Raw genomic sequence first — 21,463 nt, 5'->3', positions numbered from 1 at the left:
ATGAAACTTGGCAGGTGTATAGAGGGGCCCAAAGGAAGAAATACGTGTTTCTTTGTTTCGGCTAAAAACGGTTTTAGGGGGCAAAACCTCCCGTAATGTGAAGATGAGGACAAATTGAAGTGGGGATCTGACCCCTGTACCCCTCCGATTTCCATGAAACTTGGAAGGTGTATAGAAGGGCCAAAAGGAAGAAATACGTGTTTTTTGTTTCGGCTAAAAAACTGTTTTAGGGGGCAAACCCTCTCCTCAAATGTCAAGATGAGGACAAATTGAAGTGGGGATCTGACCCCGAAACTACGTAAATCTGGCATAGGAAGAACACGCTCATATAATTGTAACACACACAGTACAGAACTGTAGGATTGTCGGTACCAAGCGCAGTGCAATTGTAGAGAGATGCCGAATTCATAGACACCGTTGTTCCCGGATAGGGATGGGCATAACAATAGATCGACCAGAGCATGGTAACGGAGCATCAAAATAGCCGCACACGGGAACCATAACCCTATGAAGCATGACCTAGATATCATATAGGTGATATCCATAGCCAATGACCCAAGAGGATAGTTCCAAGGATGAATGCACAGCATGTATAAAACATTTATTACCATCAGAAAGTAACACGAAACAACGTTATGGTAAGCGATCTGCCAACACAAAGTAAAGACACCCATGCACCCATGCATCACATTGAAAACCGCCCCCATTGTTGCTTCCACGGTGTCAATGTACATACCCGTCACAGTAAATGTACTCCGAAAAAAAATGATTTAAACATAATATTCGATTACACCATGCACATCTGATTACTGCACTGCACCACAAACATCACATATCGGATTACTGTCAACACCAAAACAGAATGCCACCGGATTCTCAAATGGAGGTGGCCTTTCGGGAAGATACCCATTCTTATACCATGCGTATTGGAAGACGTGTCGAAACCTGGGTGAGGACAACTGGTTATGTGTGAGTGATTGTAGTTTGATAATGTTATTGCGTAGGTGGAGATTAATGTCACTGTGTAGTAACAGGAGAAGATCGGAAAACAGTCGCACGAAATTTTTCCAATTCCTAAATCCATACACATCTAATGGTTGGAGAGTGCCAGTCAATCCTTTAGGTATTGTCAAAAGAGTAATGTTTTTGTCCCGTGGTGTCACCTCTCGCATAACAATATCACTATGTCCGCTCCACGAATCCAATAGCAGAGCACCGAAATCAACTGTGTTTGGGAAGTGCACGCCAGGTCTTAAAGTGATTTGTTGTCAGTTTCCCCGATGTAGAGGCTGCAATGAACACATTTGCTGGACGGATCAGTGTTCGGTTGACATAGGGTCCAAAGGTACCTCCAGGAGACAACACCTCTCCCGCGGCCGAAATAATTGGTTGAATGGTGTAACTGTGTGTTGTGGATGCAACAGATTGCACGATAGTTTCCACTTTCTTCGTTCTCATAATAGCTAGGGTGCGGCCACTGTGTATTTCTAAATGAAAACCACTTTGATCAGAGTTAAACACATTTTCGACAGAGTACTCTGCAATACATGATTTAACAGTATCCACAAAGCAGTCACGTTCGTTCTGAACATGTTCCCCCTTGCCAGCAGATGTGCGTGTAAATGAATTTGGTGACCTTCCGGGAAACGATGTGATGTGCTTTCTTGAATTTCCAAAGCCAAAACCGTGACGCTGTAAACCGAGGAAGGTCCAATTCAGCTTTAGCTTGCAGAGCCCATCTCCGAATATCAATGTCATGAATTGGAACCTGTGCTGGCACGGCATCATTAAAGTTTTCTAAAATGTACTTGGAAACCTGACACAGCTTTTTTTCCGTGTTCCTCCTGCACGTACCTGCTCTTCCCATCTTTGTAGTTGCCGTGTTGAGGTAACCTTCTTATACTGATTTTGGACGGTGGTCAGAGACAAACGTCGCTTCTGTCCACTCCTCCAAAAGTCAACTGCTCTTCGTTTATATCCAATGGATACAGTATGTGGTGAACAATGGTCGGTATAGTATGTGGTGAACAATGGTCGGTATAGTATTCTTCCGTGTCATCATCTGTATCTTCCAAAGCGTGTGCATACGTATCGTCTTGCTGGTCAAAGTCCAAGGAAGTAGCAAATTCAACAATGTACGCAGGATCTTCGGTACATCTTTCAGTGACGTCCTTCACAATGTCTGCGACATATGCCTCCTCTGCTGTTAAAGAAGATGGGTTACTGGCATTAAATGCCTATATTAAAAGTGTGACCACATTCACTACATTCAACATGGTACCTCCATACAGAACGGTTGTCCTTATTTTCTTCTGTGAGCCTTAATATACGGGGTCACACATACAGAATTTAGATTCATGATGTCTTATCGTATATACCATCCCACTACAGCACACCTGATAATTGTGTTTAACTGTGGCCTCCTGGCACCATTTCGCGTTTCCTTACTCTTATCTCCTCTGCTTGTGAGGTATCTCCTGACAGACTGCCAATATATGATACGTCGTGGTGGTGCGTTGCACATGATTTGTGTCAAGCATGTATCGTGTCTTATGTAACGCATTTTGTCACATTGTATGCTCTTGTGTGATATATTTGCCTTTCTTCGTCTCGTCGGTGATAGCTGTGTTTCCCAGTGACATGCACTTCATATCTCAAATGCTCGACTTGTGTCTCTGCCAGTCTTTTAGCCGAAACAAAAGAAACGCGTATTTCTTCCTTTGGGCCCTTCTATACACCTGCCAAGTTTCATGGAAATCGGAGGGGGACACTTAGATAACCTCCCTTGTTAGTAATGTTGCCCACGAGACGAGACGAGACGAGACTTTGGTCTGTCTCGTCCCGTCTCGTGAAAGTGCCGTCTCGTCTCAAAAATATACGTTTGTCTCGTCCCATCCCGTCTCGTTTTGTGTCGTCTCGTCTCATAAAAGTAATGCAGGATATAATGCCATCAAAAGTTAAAGGTGGGAGACATCACAAAATATTATTCCCGAAAGTGGGTAAGACCTTTAAATATTCTGTTCACTGTATAGTGAGAAGAATAAGGTTCGTTAACCATAAGGACATTAATATTTAATATAATGTTTGTTGATTACCAATAGCTAGGTAGATGATTTGGTGTTTTACGTCCACTTTATGCACAGTAAGGCTAATCGGGAATGGACCTACAGTTTAAAGTGGGATCGGAACCACTGTGTACCTCCTCCGGGTATCGAACCCGTGTTGCCTTGATTACAAGGTGACGACGCTACCACTGCGCCAACGGGGATGCCCAATAGAGAATGAAATGAGGACTAAAAGTGGTAAACGTTGTAAGTGCCAAAAGCGAAAGTGTTGGGAAATCGTAACGTTCAGCACATCAGGCCGTAAGAACGTTCACACTAGTGACCTCGTTACACGCCCTTTGAACTACTTAGAGGGCTACCAGCCACATTCCACGTTTACCACATTTTAAAGCATGGCACATTTCACAGTTTAACGTGGAAAACGGTGTTTGAATTATTGTGGCACTTACAGTGTTTACCAATTTTAGTCTTCAAATCTACTTTGTTGTTTTTCTGCATTCAATCTACTATTTTTATCCATCGTACAGTAAGGGAGCTTTCAAACCAAAGCGACAGGCGACAAGCTGCACAGGGAATTTGCACCGAAGTTACAATCAACACGAGCCCCTTTCGTATATAGGCAAATATTCACCCCATACGCACTACCAACTAACAGACCGAGGCTACACTATGCACGATATTAAGTTCCAGCGACAAGGAACACGTACACCTTGTCGTGTTACTTCGGTTCGGGAGGTCACATTTTACTGAGGGTTCGTTTCCAAGCAGGTGCTTGTCGCTTGTCGCGTATCGCTTGGTGCTTGGGTCTGCAAGCTCCCTTGAGGTTAGGGTAGTTCACACTTGACACAGGCAACTTCAGTTTATTAACAAGCATTCACAGTCCGAGGCAACATGACGCACAGTATTCAGAAAACGGTCTAATCCGTACAACACACAAGCGACAATCGACCCCGAACAGTTTGTTTCGTTGCTTCGGTTGCAAGGTTTCATGTAAAGGAGAGTTCAAATCGAAGCGACACGCGACACATGCTGCTTGGGAACTAGCCCATCAACAGCAGCATTGCACACCGTAGCGGCATGAGACGCCGCGAGAGCCTGCGTTCGATTGGTGGAATCCCCAAGCGACATGAGGGTTTCGCATCGAAGTGACAAGCGACACAAGCTTCTTTAGTCTATAAGCAGGCTTTCCCCACGCATGCGATACCAACGGACAGAGGCGACACGATGCACTACATTACAAAACGGCCAAGTCCGAGCGACACGAAAGCGGAAAGCGACACGTCCCGCTCGTCATGTCGCTTCTGTTCTGAAGGTTATATTTATTACTGAGGGTTTATTTCCAAGTGGCAAGCGTCGCTTCTTGCATCTTGCATGTCGCTTTTACTCCTTTGACTTCAGCCAATATAGATTCTTTACGTCAACGCAGAGTATATAACTATATTGGCCTATTAGCAGGTTTTTGGTGCGAAATCTTTGGAGTTCGCAACCAGTACTGAGGATGGAGCTGTTGATTTTGAGAAGAGGAGTCGCAATGAATGAACTGTTTGTGCCGGCGAGAATTTTATGACGATTGTCCCCAATATGGCTGGAAGATGTCTAGCAGTAAACAATGGCAGTGGCTACCTCCACATCGTTTGGCGCAAGGATGCCCTTGGGGTAGCAGTTGTTGAAGAACTTTCAGGATTTTGCAAGTAAAGATACCTGCAACACGAGGCTATAGTCTGTGCAAATTCGTTACGGGCATCGTGTGGCAAATTAGGTTTTGCGAGGGGGAATCTTACAGAAATAACTCGAAAGAGCTTGCTAAAGAATCGAAGAAATGTTGGAACATCCAGAAATATGGAGAAGTAAGATAATGCTTAACCGACGCAAGAAATTAATTAGAAATGAGATGCTGATATGAGCAGTGATAGAAAATACCTTTTCCCAGCGACACGTGCAGCTCGTCGTGCTACTTCGGTTCGGAAGGTTGTATCTATTTATTACTGAGGTTCGTTTCCAAGTGACATAGGTTGTTGCTTTGGTCTGGTTACTTCTTCCTTCGGTCTGACTTATGCCTCAAACATTACGCGACAGGCGAAAAGCGAGAAGTGTCGCTTGCGAACGAACCAACAGTAATAAGCAGGAGAGGATAACGATCACCCAGGGAAGTTATGGCACAAATTGATTACATTTCCTCACAGAATTCAGGTGAATTCTCATTTCGCCGAATATTTTGAAGGGAGGGAATTTTCCCTTCGCTGGGAAATTTCATGTTTTAACAGACAGAATGCTTAATAAATATATATATGGTTACTGACCGCGAGAGGGTTTGGATGGGGAAATATTACAAACAGAAAGGGAGGTTACATGTCAAGAATCACTTCCTTCCATGAGAACACTACAAAAATTGCTTTGGGTCCGTTTCTTAGATGGCACGATTTTATGTGGAATAGTCCTTATTCCTTGTGTGGGAATAATCGTGTTGTGACGATAACAACTGTTGTATGTCTCACATAACTGCAGTTTACTCGTTATAGTAGTTGTTTTTACTTTAAAGGCGTTAAATATATTTAAGCTGTTTTAAGGATAAACATATAATAAATTTCGTTACTATGGAAAAGCAAACAAAGCCCGCAATTTTCGTAATGTTCGTAAGGTTTAGAATATTTTCATAAATTTTCCATTCAAAGAAATTATCGAGAATAGTTCTCTCTCACAATATTTTTACAGATAGATATCTGAATCTGTATTTAGCAAAGTAATTCTATCTGGAGTACTAATACAACATAAAATTACTAAGCTTGAATACATTGAAAAATGGAAGTAATACTAGATTTCGGAAGAGTATAAAAACTAAATAAGATAGCCTTTTTTATGTAATAGACGCTGATTTGAGTTTCCAAAGGAAATATTTTATTCCCAGTAAATTAATATTCGCAACTGATTAATTATTTTGTTTGTATTTTTTTCGAGACTTTCGAGACGAGACGAGACTTTTCATGCATCGTCTCGTCCCGTCCCGTGGGCAACACTATCACTTAGCATGCCACTCTCACGAACTTTCTTCACGAACTTCCGTACAGCAGGCGCGGTTGGTGCATTATTTCGTCCGAAATTTCATTTCAACATTCGCTCTGTTTCGGCAACACAGCACTCACTTTGGAAATAACTTTCCAATATTTCCCACCGTTGTTCCAGCGTAAAACGATTCATTTCGTACCGCGCAGATATGCTGCTGTGTTTCTGTCAAGGTTTTGAGCACGAATAAGCTGTCAGTGTCAAAATAACATGTACTTTAGAAAGAAACCACCAGACTTCCCACCCCTTTAATTTATCTAACTTTCTGTTAATTTTCAAATTATGATATTTATATTATTTAAGACAAAGAGAAAAAGGAATTGACCTTTGAATATTGTAGTGCAGCTGAGGGGAAAATTCAACAATAAGAGGAGCAAATAATTGATTTTTGGTGTCATGGTTGGGTCGCAATGGAGAACACAACTAAATCTAAAAGTTAAAATAAACTAATAATATTTAAAATACCTTTTACTTACTAACTGTATGATACTTGAATGTTTATCCAACAGATGAGATCACTCAGAAGACATGATAAAGTTACAGCAATTCATTTAATTAAAAAGCTGAGCTTCAGGGGCACTATCCCATGGAATGCCCAATAGACAATATTTATTTATTTATTTACATAAATGAACCGAACAGGCTGACGCCCAGGTAGAGAGTTCATGTTACATAATGGAACAGAGACACAGGTTGTCATACATGCTTCAGTGAGCGTTATTTGAGAGTGTTTTCATTACGGAGTTTTTAAATTGCATATAAGACATACAGAATAAATCAATATTTTTGTTACGCTTTTCTAACGCATTTTAGAGGACAGTCATTCTCTAGTTAGGAGATTTTTTTGACAATGTTTGTTCGCGTTCTGTTCACAAAAAATGTTTGATTATTGGGCCGCGTCTTCTTAGAAACGCATAATTTAAATTGTGATATCCAAAGAGGAGAGCGAAGTTTTCCAATATATATTTTCCAGCAGGTCGCGAACTGACCTTCAATCGTCAAGCCTGTGTATTCGGAGTCTGTACTATACTGTCAGTGTTCCATATAACAGACTCGAATTCAAGTTTTAAGCGTACTAAAGAGTAATATAATACCTTAAGGGTTTGGGTGTCTCGAAAGCCTTTTCCCATTCTAATAATGAACCTGATAAGTTTGTAAGCGTAGCTTATTATTTTGTTAATATGGTGAGTGAAAGTTAGCTTACAGTCAAAATAGATTCCTAGGTCCTTTGCCGTTTACGATTTCTTAAGATTGATATTATTAATTTTATATTGAAAATTTAAGACCTTTTTTGTTTAGAATAAGTAACGGAATAGCATTTTGCTGCATTCAAAGAATGACCGTTCCATAAGCACCACGTACTCAATCTATTTATGTCTTGTTGTAAACAAACACAGACTTCAATACTTTTTATTCTTTGGAAGAATTTTAGGTCGTCTGTAAATAACAGTTTCCTAGAATGAATCAATAAGGAAACAATTCATGTAACATTACACAGCTTGCTGGAACAGTAAGTTTAAGAATAGGATTTTGAGTATGTTCTAAATTAGTATTAAAATAATATTTTAATATGGAGGGGGGATACGGAAAATAGGGCCGCAATTTCCTGCATGGAGCAAGCAGAATGGAAACTCTATGTTCTCCATAGGGGCTGTGCGACACAATCCATAGGTGTGCTTGTGCTGACCCCAAGCCCTCTCAGGCGGACAGGAGATGGAATGCACATGACTTTCACGAAGGACCGTTAATTGATACGCTTGTTTCTTGAGCTCACACATCCCCTACCCTTTGTGTTATTCATTGCTTCGAAATTCTATATAAGTACTACAAAACTATCTGCTAATATGACAGACTACAGAGCGTTTGAAAGGTCGCCACACTTAAAGTTTCAGAATTTTATGCTTATAATACATTTAACTTGTCAACATAATGAATACATACATTTGCGAACTATATCTTGAAGTACACAAAAATATTTTGTGAACTAAATGTGAGGCCAATGGCAAACCATTTTTTGGAGCCGGATCCATTTCTGCACACATTTTCATGTGACAAACTCAAAATATGCTTCCAACAAAGCGATTCCCTGTGCACGCGAAAATGGTATTATTGACAAACTGTAATTGTACAGCCACGGACACTTCCGGGTGTTATATGTTACTTGGAAGTTATGTATGGAGCCATGGACTGAAATATCCATGAATTCAAATTATTGTATGTTGTGTTCATGGTTACTTGTTGATTCTTGTGTATGGTTTGTGGAGTTAAATATAGAAATGTTCGAACCCATGCGTTTAATTGAATATTGTACAAATTGTGTTAGTAATACTCAATATATTATTAAGAAGTAAAGAACATGATACTGGGTTGCAATAATCACATCAACTTTCAATGTGATCGTTAGAACCCAGAAGTGTCCATGACACAACTAATCTAAACAAGGTCATACCACTCCCTATTGACAAGGTTGTCAACTCATCAAGATGAATGCTTCGTTCCTTTTGTCAAATGTGTGAGTGCAGGGACTTTTCGAGCGCTCTGTAGTATGATATTGTTTCAAGTTTTTACTATAAACATTCTGAGCTCAGTTATCCTATCCATGTGTTGAATTCGTATCTCTCAGTTAGATTTTATCTGTTTCACAAACTTATTTATCAAAGGCTTTCATGTTGTAAATCTAAACGGCGATTGACATTAAAATGATTGATTGATTGATTTAGTTTATTTTACTTCGCGTTTTGTGCCTCTTGGCTAATTTGCGAAGATGGGGATGAGTGATGAAATGATGAAATTGATGAATGGACATTCACAAACAACCAAGCCTAAGCGGGATTCGAACCCGGGACCCTTGGTGTCCACTCGACCACAGGGTCCGGCCCGTTAAAATGGCCTTTATACATTTACAAGAAGCAGAATGGAAGGAGAAACAACAGAAGTTTCATCCAAATCTTTGAGCATCAAAATTCGCTTAGCATGCTGTTTCACAGTGTACCATTATTTTCTAAACAGTGTATCCATCCTACTTTACGCAAAGAGCTGCAAGCAAGACTTTAGTATTGTACCATTGGTTCCAAATTCTTGAGTACCTGTTATGTGTTGAAACGTTCTATTTTTCTCTTCGTATATTTCATTTCAGCTACGTGTTCCCTCTGTACAAGCTGTCTTACTTGTGGCTTTGCTCCCTGGGCATGATGACGACTATAGTGGTTGGGCTTGCTGTAAGCTTTTTCACGAAGTTTGAAGACCCTAAAAATGTCAACCCTGACTTACTATCTCCTGGAGCACTTTTACTCTTCACAAAGTTGCCAAAGAGGGTCAGAGCAATACTGCATTTACCTGAATATAAATGCAAAAATAAGGTAAGTTAAAACTACACTTGCATTGTATAATGTAGTGGCAAAGGAATTATCTCCATTACTTCCTGTAATTCCCAATAAAGGGAAGATCCATCGTCAAAAAATTCCTGGAGAATACTGAACGCAATCCTGCTCAACTGCTATACTCTGTCTAGGATATCTCTGGAGCAAGCGAACGAAAACAAGTAATGGCGCAAGTAGTGACGCGAGACGGCTCCACCAATGGACGGGGAAAGCGACTTCAGTTACCAGCCATCGTACTGCTTCTGTCTGCCAACTCGATTTCACCCCTTCTCTGCTGCTATGTCTGGCCATGCTCCAAAGACAGTGGAGACAGAGTATAGCCTCGCAGAAAGAGCAGACAGAATTGAATAGCTTGTTGGCTTGCCTATCTAAGGAATTGGGGTGTGTGTATACGTACAGTATACAGTGGCGTCTCGTGGACTCAAATTTGGCCGGGGCTTATTTTTTTAAAGAATTTAAAATATAATGACAATTCACATGAATTACAAAAAATAGGTATTTTTTCTTCTAGACTACAAAACTGGACTTCTTTTTTGAAAGAATTTAAAGTGTAATGACAAATTACATGAATTAACAAAAAACGGGTATTTATCTTCTAAACTACAAAACTGGACTTATTTTTTTAAAAGAATTTAAAATATAATGACAATTCACATGATTACAAAAGAAACAGGTATTGTTGTGAAACATACCTTTCTACGAACGTTGACTCCTGTCCTTCTGCTCAGCAAATTTTGTTATTAGTTTTTCGTTTAAGCCCTCTATGTTTAAAATGTATTCTATCTCTATTGTAAGCAAGTGCCAAGGCATTTGGTCTGTCTTGTCCCATTGCATTTGTTAAGCAGGTTTTAATACGCTTCAATGTGCTGAAACATCGTTCAGCTGTTGCCACTGGTGTTATTAAAACTATGTTTGTCATTTTTACTGTTTTTGAAAAGGTACCCTCTAAATAATTGTAAATAAAAAATGAATGCAATCTACTGATAGAGTTTATGTTTTTCAACTCTTAACTACAATAAAGAACACGAAGTTCACTCTTTAGTTTTCCCTCTTCTATGAAGGGTAATAAATCTGGGAAGATGCCTCTGTTTAAAGATTGTTCTCTTTCATTATGTCCTCGTAGAGCAAGTTCATGTCGACCACAGAATTTTGAGCAATCGATAATTCTATTTAATATATGCCTATTTTTCCGGACAAATTTATTGTGTCTTGTAATTGACAGCCTATGTCCTTCATCAATTTGTGTTCGAACATCAACCCTGCCAAACTCACTCAAACATAGCGAATGAAAGCCACCACAACACTACAGAACAACACGCGAGATCGAACGCGACGCAAAGGAATTAGCCCCGAATCAGCACTCAAATCCATTGGACTCTCCCCCTCTCTCTCTCTGCTAGCACGTGACCTTCACTGTAGCGTAGGTGGGTGTAGGCCACGCCTTCCTTTGCGACGTGCCCCGGAAAACGATAATTGACATCAATGCCGCTAGGAGCGCTGTCGTATCCATTGCAACAGACGATGAATTTACGTGGGTAAAAATCGCCTTTTAAAAGACTGTGTGATAGTTATGCGTTATGGTGATTGATAATTACGTCAATACGTCCGTTTTTCTTTAGGGGCTAAGCCCCGGAAGCCCCAAGGGACGAGACGCCACTGGTATTTACCGAATTATCATCGGAGAAGGGAAAAGTAGCACAGTGTCTTCCTTCTCCGATGATAATGCGGTAAATACCACAAAATATCAAGTTTTTTTTATTTTCGTGTGGTAAGTATTTACTGTCTCCTTCATCGTTTGTGTTTATCCGCCATTCTGGCACTTTTTCTCATCGTATTCCTGTATGTATTGATGCGTTAACTGGTTTCTAGAGCATAAACTACGGGGAGGATCGTGACGGGTCAGATGGTAGAGCAAGGTTACGTTTTATGGTCCCCATACAATCTCGCTGACAGGCATCTATCGGTGAGTGGAAAGAATTCAAGGGATGTCGACGATGTACATCTTACCTCTCGGCCAAGAGGTTGACTGTGGACGTCAGGCAACAGCGCACGGAGTCCAGAGTTCGACGGCCCACGGTCTTCTTCCCGTGGCAGGTAACGAAGCACACGCTGGTCTGGAGAGACGGCCTTTGAGAAGGCGTCCGAACGACGTTCTGACCTACGTCTGTGACTTACAAACCGTGGTACATATGCAGGTTGGCCAACCAGCACATGTGTTATCGGTGGCCTTGGCGAAAGCTACGTCTTGGTCTCCCGAGCTGGGCTTGAGCCCTGAAAAGTGCCGGAGGTCTTCGCCTGGTAGCTGGTATTCTCTTCCAGCTTCTACTGAATTCTGAGGTCTGACTAACTCACGAATTCTACTTCTTTTAAGCTGCTGGCAAATACTTCCTAGCTGCATGCTCAGATCTTCCGCATTTGTCAGCCGTTGACGGGTTTGAACCCGCTAGTATCGAAGTATGCAGAGACTCCTGACGTCATGTGCTCCCGCTATTTGTGGAATGTTACCTTGTGTAGTGTATTGCCGCTTGACCGAGCACTGATGTCAGGAGAGAGATTTAACTTTTCACAGAGTCTCCCTTGAATCGTTCCACAATATATATAGTCATGGGAAGGCGAACGGGCATCAAAAGCTTAAAGTAAAAACCAAGTTAACTCGAGCACACTGTCCCAATCAAGGCAGCGACAATAACAAAATTCCTCTGGCTAGACAGAATCCAGCTTGGGTTGCTGTTCCTGATCGAAAGAGGGAAGTTGTGGCTAGGTAGCTTGCAAGCTCATCAGATACACGGCACGTGGTGAGTCGGATAAGTAACCCAGACTTTTGGGAAACATCAGGAGTGTGCAAACGTTATCGTGGTCGCGCGGTCGACGCACACCACCGTTCAGGTGATGACAGCATACGCCTGCTACTCGAGGTAACTGTCTCGATGGTGCCGGGGTCGTCACCAGACTCCGAGACGCCACAGGGGTTGCTGCCCGATTAGGTGAGTGTGCTTTGCTCGTCCGTCTTCCTTACCTCTTCACCGAGTCAAGGAGGGCTATCCACAACCTGCAAGATCTCAATTAAACATCGTTTCATATATACTCGTATATACAAGGTGGCGCAAAAGTCATCACCTGATTTTCTTAGCCTATAGCTTGGGTTTTAAATTAAACAAAGTAGGTTTTTTGTGTTAAACTTTTATTGATAGTTGTAAGTTTTATGTCCTCAATTTTTTAAGATAACTTCCAATAAATGACCACCATTCGAATTGATGCAAATTTGGGACCTTTTTATTGCGTTTTCCATGGTGTTGGAAATCTGCGGGGAAATGTTTTCAATTTCATGCTGAATATTGTCCTTTAGTTGCTGTAACGTATCTGGCTTATTCGCATAAACCAATGACTTCAAATATCCCCAAAAGAAAAATATCTTAAGTGGTCAAATCGGCGGACCTGGCCGGCCATGGCATATCACCAAAACGGGATATTACTCTGCCCGGAAAAGTGTCACGCAAAATTGTCACAATTTTTCACGTTCTTGTGGGGGTATACTCATTCATTTTCGCACATAATAAATTTCGTGAGTACCTTCTATTTAACTGACAAAACACTACTGATATAAACAACAAGATGTAAAAATAAAGGTCAATTCATATAGGATGATGACTTTTGCTCCACATGGTTTCTCAAAGTGCAAAAGTATAGCAATGGAGGGGAATGCAGAAATCAAATAGAATGTGTGTGTATTATATGTATTGAACATTTTAGGGGGGAAGGAGATAAACGAGTATATGGTATTCAATGAGCGTACATGGAAAATTAAATCCTGTACTTTTTTAATGTATTAATACCTTTTCAGTGTACTGTATGCTAGTAAGTTCATTTTCAACACAGTTCTTCTATAAACAGTTTTAAATGTAACATTTCAATGCTTACTTTACACAAAAGTGTTTTAGATTTCTTTATCGAATGTGTTATCTGAAAATTATAGACGTAAGATATAAGAGGCACGTTAAGGTCTTAAAATTGTTTTGAGGGATTCGAATTTATAAATTTGTGTGCGCATGTGTTTATGTTCCTGGATTTAAATTGTACTGGGCTACAAATCATTTCAAACATTTATCTTCTTGATAAACGGACGACCGCTTTCTCGCGCCTACTTAATGTCTGGGATAGTTCCTGCGTTGTTGGGTGTACGTGGTTATTTATCAATTTATAATTGATTGATTTGTTTGATTTCACTTCGCTGTGTGCTGTGGTGTGGCTAATTTGGGAGATGAGTGATGAAATTGATGAATGGACACTCACAAACAGTGACGTGCTCATCGGCACAATCCGATATTCGTGCTCCTCCGCACAGTATTTTTATCTTGCAGTGTTATCGTGCTCATCCGCATGCACCCAGCAGCCACCTGGTGCATACCTAGCCTCATGACCTTAGAGGCACGGAGGCTTGTTTACACAGCCTAAGAAAACATATTCATGCAAAATTAAGCGACTTAATACATGCCGCTCAAGAGCATGGAAAGAAAGCAATGATTATATATTCATACCGCATTCGATCCATGCCTCTAGGCGGCTTCAAGGAAAGCCTTGTTAAGTTTATTGCGTACTAACTGCAAGTACTGCGTTGAAAAGATTACATGGCAATGGGGTACCCTAAAGTATTTACACAAATTACATTATCTACTCCAGTTTATGCACATACATTAAACTCCTCAGACATTTCTTCAAGTCACCATATTTTCTCAAATTTTCAAGTATGTCATTTATCCTGTCATCAAGTTTAATATATGCAAAGTTTCTCCTCTTCTGCCGGTTGCCGTACACTTCCTGTCTTCTAAGGGCATGGAAACTTAATGTGGTATCATCTTTTATCACCTTTACCAGAGAGGAAATGTGAAGTGTTTTCCTTGATATGGTGCCGTTCAATCGATGGTGCCACCCTTCAACGACGTTGTTCGTTCAGTGTCGCTGGTCACTGCAGATCGAAATTTTCCTAAGCACGTTTGGATTTTCGAGCCATTGTTCAATAAAATATTCATTGAACGCCTCAATCTTTTCTACTGGTGGGTAGTCCTCCATGATGACCAACATCAATCGTCAATATACTCCAGGGGCACAAGTGTCAGTGAAGCACACATCCGCACATCTTCGTTGTTAGTGTACTCCTCCACCATGCCCACAGCTTGCATGTTGCACCCTGAGACCTCAGCATCGGGGAATACAACCTTCAGAGCATTCACAGCCGCAGTTTCGAAATCGACTTTCAGCATTTTCGGGTTAGCTTCACCATACCACGTTTTTGCGAATGAAAACAGGTGCCTATACTTGACCTCTCGTTTGTCGGGCAGCAATGCATAGAGAACAGGTACGCCCGATGTACTGCCTTTTACACTTCCTATGTCTGCATGCAGCGTATGGAGCTGTTTAAAATGTTTAGGGCAGCTCTTGGAGGTTCCATCCATGAACCACTCTCCGCTGTTAGTCAGTGCTTGACTCAAACCCTCGTAACCGAAACACATAATTCGTTTCTGTTCTTCCAATCTGTCATATTGCAAGAATGTGGATCCATCTTCAAATCGGAGAATATCGTCAGGGAAAGAGATGTTGCTAGGCGTTGGTGTGTCCTGTTTAAGGCCGAGAGCTTTCCTTCTTGCTTTGTTCAAATATCCTTTCTTATCGCTGTACAGCGGAATCGTTGTCACGAAATCTAAACCTTGGTTTACAGGTGCTGTCATTTCGTGTTTAAAAATCTGGCATACCGGTGTAAATATTTCTTCCTCTGCTCTTCTCTTGCAATTTGCGAGTCGCTTTCGTATCTCGCAATCAGAGAAGTCTGGCATACATGTGTGATCTCTCTCCAAAACTACACTAGCCTTCTGAATTTCCCCCAAGGTCATGAGGCCAGATGTGCACCAGGTGGCCGCTGGGTGGGTGCGTGGGGATGAGCAGGATAACACTGCAAGATAAAAATACTGTGCGGATGTGCACGCGATCCTCACAAACATTCATGCTCAGGCCGGGATTCCAACAGGGGAAACCTGGCTTGTCAATTTATAAGAATCATTAGCCATTTCCTCACCTGTCTCTCTTCTTCTCTATCTCTCTCTCTCTCTCTGTCTTTCTTCTTCTCTCTGCCTGCCTCTCACTTTCTCTGTAGCATTGCTTGTATTGATTGGCTGCGAACTCATGGTCGAATATTGGGTTACATGCAATAAATCATTTTTACTCTTTGTTATGGATACTAAGCTCAAGCAGCCCAAATCTTAATCCTTTGGTTGGTCGAATGAGAAAAATGCTCCCCTGAGCCCGAGTAGGATTTTCGTCGAAGTAAATGATAGAATGTTATTTTTTTATATTTTTCGTTCTTTTCAATATTTTTTATCTTCAGTTATATTATGAGCGTAAAATGTCCATTATGCGCTGTGTATAAATTTCCTCTACAAATAAAGAAACTTAGATGTCATTATTTTTTAGTCGTGTATCTTAATCTATCTCTAATTAAAAAGTTTATTAGAATATTAATAACCCGTGTCCCAACAGCCTTTGAGGGTCAAGGCATATGTTATAAGAATATAACATGATGCTAAATTCGTTAGTATTTGTTGCAATAAAAAGTTATATAAATCTTATTTGAAAACAAACGGAAACTGTATATCTTCAACAACAACCAATTGAGATAACCCTTTCTTCCTTTTTAAAGTTGTTAGCAGTTTCCATGACATCACAACACACATAATACACAACCCTTTCTTTATTAAATATAAACTGAGCAATTACAGACGATAATTACACAAAATACGTAAATTTAATGCAAAACTATTAATATTTGTCATTGGTCGACTTTCGATCTCGTAGGCCAGAATCTCCTACGTTTTAATCCCGCCTTGGGGATTGACGCTCCTTGTAAGTGTCCGTTCATGAATTCCATCCAATCATCACTCTTAAAATAGCCAAACGTGACAGGAAACAAATATAAAATCTATACATTTTAATCTCAATTTGAATTTGAAATTAAGTAGCACCAACCTTTTTCAGTATCTTATTTTGAAATGGGTTTAATTTTATTAAAAATATATAGCTTTACACACAGTAAGAAGTGTTCTGTTACCAAGTCCGTGACAATCCTTGTCACAAAGAAATATTCAACTTATGAGTCTGCACTGTCAACCGGGCGAGATGTCACAAATTATCTCAAATGACATCTTGGAAACATCTGCTTACGTTTCACTGATACGTCCTTCTAGTTCTTCTGGAGTGCATGCCTTTGGTCGGCAGACTTACTGTGGGACCGTGAACTCAAACGCCCCACAAGGAAGATGAATTTCCATACTCCAAAACGAGACGTTATCAGGTCCTAATCCTTCAACGACAGATTTCCCGCCATTTCTCTAACTCACTTGCTCCTAGTAGATGTCACTATCGTCGTGTAGTCGTGTTTCTGGAGGATTTCAGGGACTTTATGAAATAAACTTCTTTTTTTAAAAATTGTTCAATAATTAACATAACTACTGCCTCTCGCCTACATGAAAAGAGTGTATTGATTTCGTTAGTATACTTATTGTTTTGTACAATAATCGAATCAGAACTTTACTTTCAATGTTGCTGTCTCCTGGAGACTTATTCTGCAAATTAACATTTTCGACCTGCTTACTATAGATCGACCACAAGGAAAAAAACCTTGGGACGAAAAGTCCCCGCGCAACTTCTTCCCTCCACCTCCGGCCATAAGGAAACATGGTGCACTCTCCCCCTCCCCCTACTCGCGGGGGTACGGTGCACAGGACTCGCGGGTCTGCGCAGGTTGTTTTGCTCGTGGTTCCACTATAATAGGAACTGTTGGTGTGAGAATACTGGCTACGAAATCAAAGATGGAAATATTTCATTTCGTACAAAGGAAGCATCCGAATTCAATTTTCCATTCAACATTACAAGAAAATGACTTGATGTATAAATTAGTCCATTTAACACCAAAATAATATTGATATGATTTGTCATAATACTATATATATATATATATATATATATATATATATATATATATATATATATATATATATATATATATATATATGTGTGTGTGTGTGTGTGTGTGTGTATATTTTTTGTATGTACACATTGCTTGCACAGTAGAGTTATTTCTCTTGTAGTCTACGGTTGTAACAAGCAAGAAAACACCGTTTTTTGTTATGACGTTTCAGAAGAACACACGCTCCCTTCATCAGACTTTAATTTTTAGTTTTACATTTATAATAATGGCTATTTTTTAAACAAAAAAATCAATTAGACAATGGATCTTGTCAATGTTACATTAAAGTAACATAGAAACTTAATTATGAAACAAGCAGTCATCATTTATTTAGAAGATTTTTTTTTTAAATTTTATCCAGTGGAGGAAAATAAATTATGAGAATGGCAGCATAGACCCACTATAGAGTTTTCTTTTAACAAGCAGGGAAGGCCACCATCTTTAAAATTTAATGTAACAGAAGACATGAAGAACCTTTGCAAAGAAAATGATGATTTTGAATTGCTTGATGATATTCGAGATCTAATAATAATAATAAACACAGACTGCGTGTTTCACAGTTACGTTGCTATGTTACAACAATGTAACATTGACAATATCCATCGTATAACTGATTCTTATTTTTTTAAAAAAAAATAACCAACCATTGTTACAATTGTATCTTTAACAAAATTAAAAATAAATTTCTCATGACATTATAGCATGTGTTCTCCTGAAATGTCACAACAAAAAACTATTTTTTATTCTTGTAACAACTGTAGACTACATGAGAAACAACATGTAAATCTCATGAGTCATATCACAACTGATGCAGTGCAGAAAACCCTCCATTAATGCAATACCTAAGACCCATGTTTTAATACGGACAATATGTGTTTCAATAAAAATGGCAACCAAAGAAACTGGCCTTTGATTTATATTTAGAGTAGCGGGTGCCAAATGTTTTCTTGTGTCTTAAAATAACTGAACGGATGCTAAATTAGAAAACTTTGTTTTGTTTCTTTACAGGATTACAATATACCAGAAGCTGAGGTGGAAGAAGCAGCAACACCCTTTGTTTCCAAGACAAACGGAGATGATATTGGAAGCTCTCCCAATGCTACGAAAATAATGGAAGCAAGAAATTAGCGACTGTACAATCGATATGGTTTTATTTTTCTAAATATTTTTTTAATATATTGTAAACCTTTTTACCTGACATGAAAGTCAGACTAAAAATAAATCCCATAAATTGCATTTATCTCTCTCTTTCAGTACCTTAAACAACCAAAGAACGGGTTTTCATCGAATTAATCAATTACGCTCTAATTATTTGTGAAAAATCAAGTTTTAATTTTCAGAGCGAAAATTATTGTAAATAATCCCTTTGCCATTTTAGGTCATTCTTTAATCATTCTAATGCTACTCAATACGCCTATATTTGACGTTTCTCAGGTCAACATCCGATCCCTACGTATAACATAGGTTAGTACTTGTTATGCAATATAAATATAATTGTCTGCATGCTAAAAACGTGCGTAAAAATAAGCAGTTCGTTACAGATCGAAAATGCCGGCATCTGCGCCTTATCTCTCCGTCTTCAGGTAAGAGTAATCTCGGCCCCGATTAAAACTGAAAACTGAACGTACTGTGTGTGTGTGTGTGTGTGTGTGTGTGTGTGTGTGTGTGTATATATATATATATATATACACACGAATCAATGTTACCTTTATCCAAATCGAAAGGTTCCAGAATATGTCCTACCCCCACTCACGACCGGATCAAGAAAGTGTGGGGCGTTACCCCCACACCCCCTATACGCCTTCATGGCGTGGTGCTATGCACAGAGGAACACTTTACCTTTTATATATATATATATATATATATATATATATATATATATATATATATATATATACATACACAGGTAATGGACAAAATAATATGAACACCAATGCAATTGCAGAAAACTTGTATTAGTAGGGGGTTGGGCCCCCCTTGCCTGAATGACAGCTTGTATCCTACGTGGGATAGACAAACAAAGGTCCTGTACAGTGTGAACTGGAATACGTAGCCACTCCTCGCACAAAACAGTCTCAAGTTCCGAAAGTGTCATTGGAGGTGGAAACCGATTACGTACTTTGGCCTCCAAAATACCCCAGAAAGGATCAATGATGTTAAGATCGGGGGACTGTGAACACCAGATGAGATGTTCTACCTCATCACTGTGCTCATCAAACCATGCATCAACACACCTAGCAGTGTGAATAGGGGCGTTATCATCTTGTAAGATGGGGCATGCATCGGGAAACAAAGTCTGAACCATGGGATGGAGGTGGTCACCCAGGATAGTGCAGTACTTCTCTGCGTTGATTCTCCCACGCAGGACGACCTGTGGGCCAACAACATTCCAAGATATAGCCCCCCAAACCATCACAGACCCCCCACCATGTTTCACGGTAGGCACTAAGCAGTCAATATCAAATGCTTCAGCAGGAGTTCTCCACACATAAACACGTCCTGTGGTCTGAAATAATGTGAAAGACGATTCGTCTGACCATATCACATGTTCCCATTGCTGCTGTGTCCAATTATTGTGCTCTTGGCACCCCCTTCTTCGCGTCACTGCATTACGTGGAGTCACCAACGGTTTGGGGATGGCAACTCTGCCATGAATGTTCACAGAATGCAGCTCCCTTTGAATGGTTTTCGTTGATACAGGGTCCTGGAGGTGATTGTTCATCTCTGCGGTTATCTGGGACAGTGTTGTCTTGGGCTTTCGAGTCACTATTCGCTTCAACACACGTCGATCCCTGTTGGATAACTTTGTTTTTCGCCCACTATTCTCCTTTGCAGACGTTGTCTTTCCATGTTGTCTGTAGGCTGTCAGAACAGTTGACACTGTGCTCCGTGCTACACCAACAAGTGTAGCTGTTTTTGTCACAGATGCTCCAGCCAGGCGGGCTCCTATGATCATGCCTCTTTTGAAGTCTGAAAGGTCGGACATACCTGCATTTGACGGATAGCTGACTGCTCGCATGCAACTCTCACACCAGCTTCTGATAGACTGATATGTCACAACTCACCTTTCGCCCTCATCCTCACACACCCTCATAACTCACCTTTCGCCCTCATCCTCACACACCCTCACCCTCACAACTCACCTTTCGCCCTCACCCTCACGGATTGACGTCGCACTCGCCCTCACCCTCACGACTCACTTTTCGCCGTCACCCTCACACGTCCTCACCCTCACCCTCACGGATTGACTTGGCCCTCGCCCTCACACGCCCTCACAACTCACCTTTCGCCTTCACCCTCACCCTCACGGATTGACTTCGCTCTCACCCTCACCCTCACGATTTGCCTTTCGCACTCACCCTCACACACCCTCACGACTCGCCTTTCGCCCTCAGCCTCACGGATTGACTTCGCCCTCGCCCTCACACGCCCTCACCCTCACAACTCACCTTTCGCCCTCACCCTCACACACCCTCACCCTCACGGATTGACTTTGCTCTCACCCTCACAACTCGGCTTCGTCCTCACCCTCACACGCCCTCACCCTCATGACTAGCATTTCACGATCACCATCAAACGCCCTCACCTTCATGTTTCGATCTCACCCTCACCCTCACAAGTCTTCGGAGGTTGAGATCTGTTCTCATGAGGGTTGCCCTCCGTAGGGAGTTAGCGATGTTTGAAGAAATCACTGGCTCCTTTACCACGTGCATTTCATACATTGAAATGACGCGAAATTGTTAACTCATTCATGTGAAGGAAGTTAATAATAATAACTTTTCTTTATTAAGCAATAAGGTTTAACAATGAGTATAATTTTGGACTAAGATTATTTGAGTTATATATTGCATAATTAATTTACATCAAGTATAATTATTATTTTTAATATATTTATTATTTTTAACTATACGTTGTCACAAAAATCGTGTCATATACAGTATTGT

At 40.5% G+C, this 21,463-nt stretch overlaps 1 protein-coding gene across 1 annotated transcript in view; it reads left to right on the top strand.

Annotated features, from left to right (window-relative positions):
• The window catches only part of LOC145981358 (sodium-coupled monocarboxylate transporter 2-like), a 210,070-nt gene extending 191,335 nt beyond the window's left edge, over positions 1-18,735 (top strand). Inside the window, exons 14-15 of the mRNA XM_083114590.1 lie at positions 9,262-9,484; positions 18,528-18,735. Of these exons, the coding sequence (XP_082970716.1) occupies positions 9,262-9,484; positions 18,528-18,647 (343 nt within the window). The 3' untranslated portion in view covers positions 18,648-18,735. The remainder of the gene's footprint in view (positions 1-9,261; positions 9,485-18,527) is intronic.
• Positions 18,736-21,463: the final 2,728 nt, after the last annotated feature.

This window comes from Lepisma saccharinum, chromosome 29 (genome assembly GCF_977018435.1).
Source record: "Lepisma saccharinum chromosome 29, izLepSacc3.1, whole genome shotgun sequence".
Taxonomy (NCBI): domain Eukaryota; kingdom Metazoa; phylum Arthropoda; class Insecta; order Zygentoma; family Lepismatidae; genus Lepisma; species Lepisma saccharinum.
This window is presented reverse-complemented; position numbering and strand designations above follow the sequence as displayed.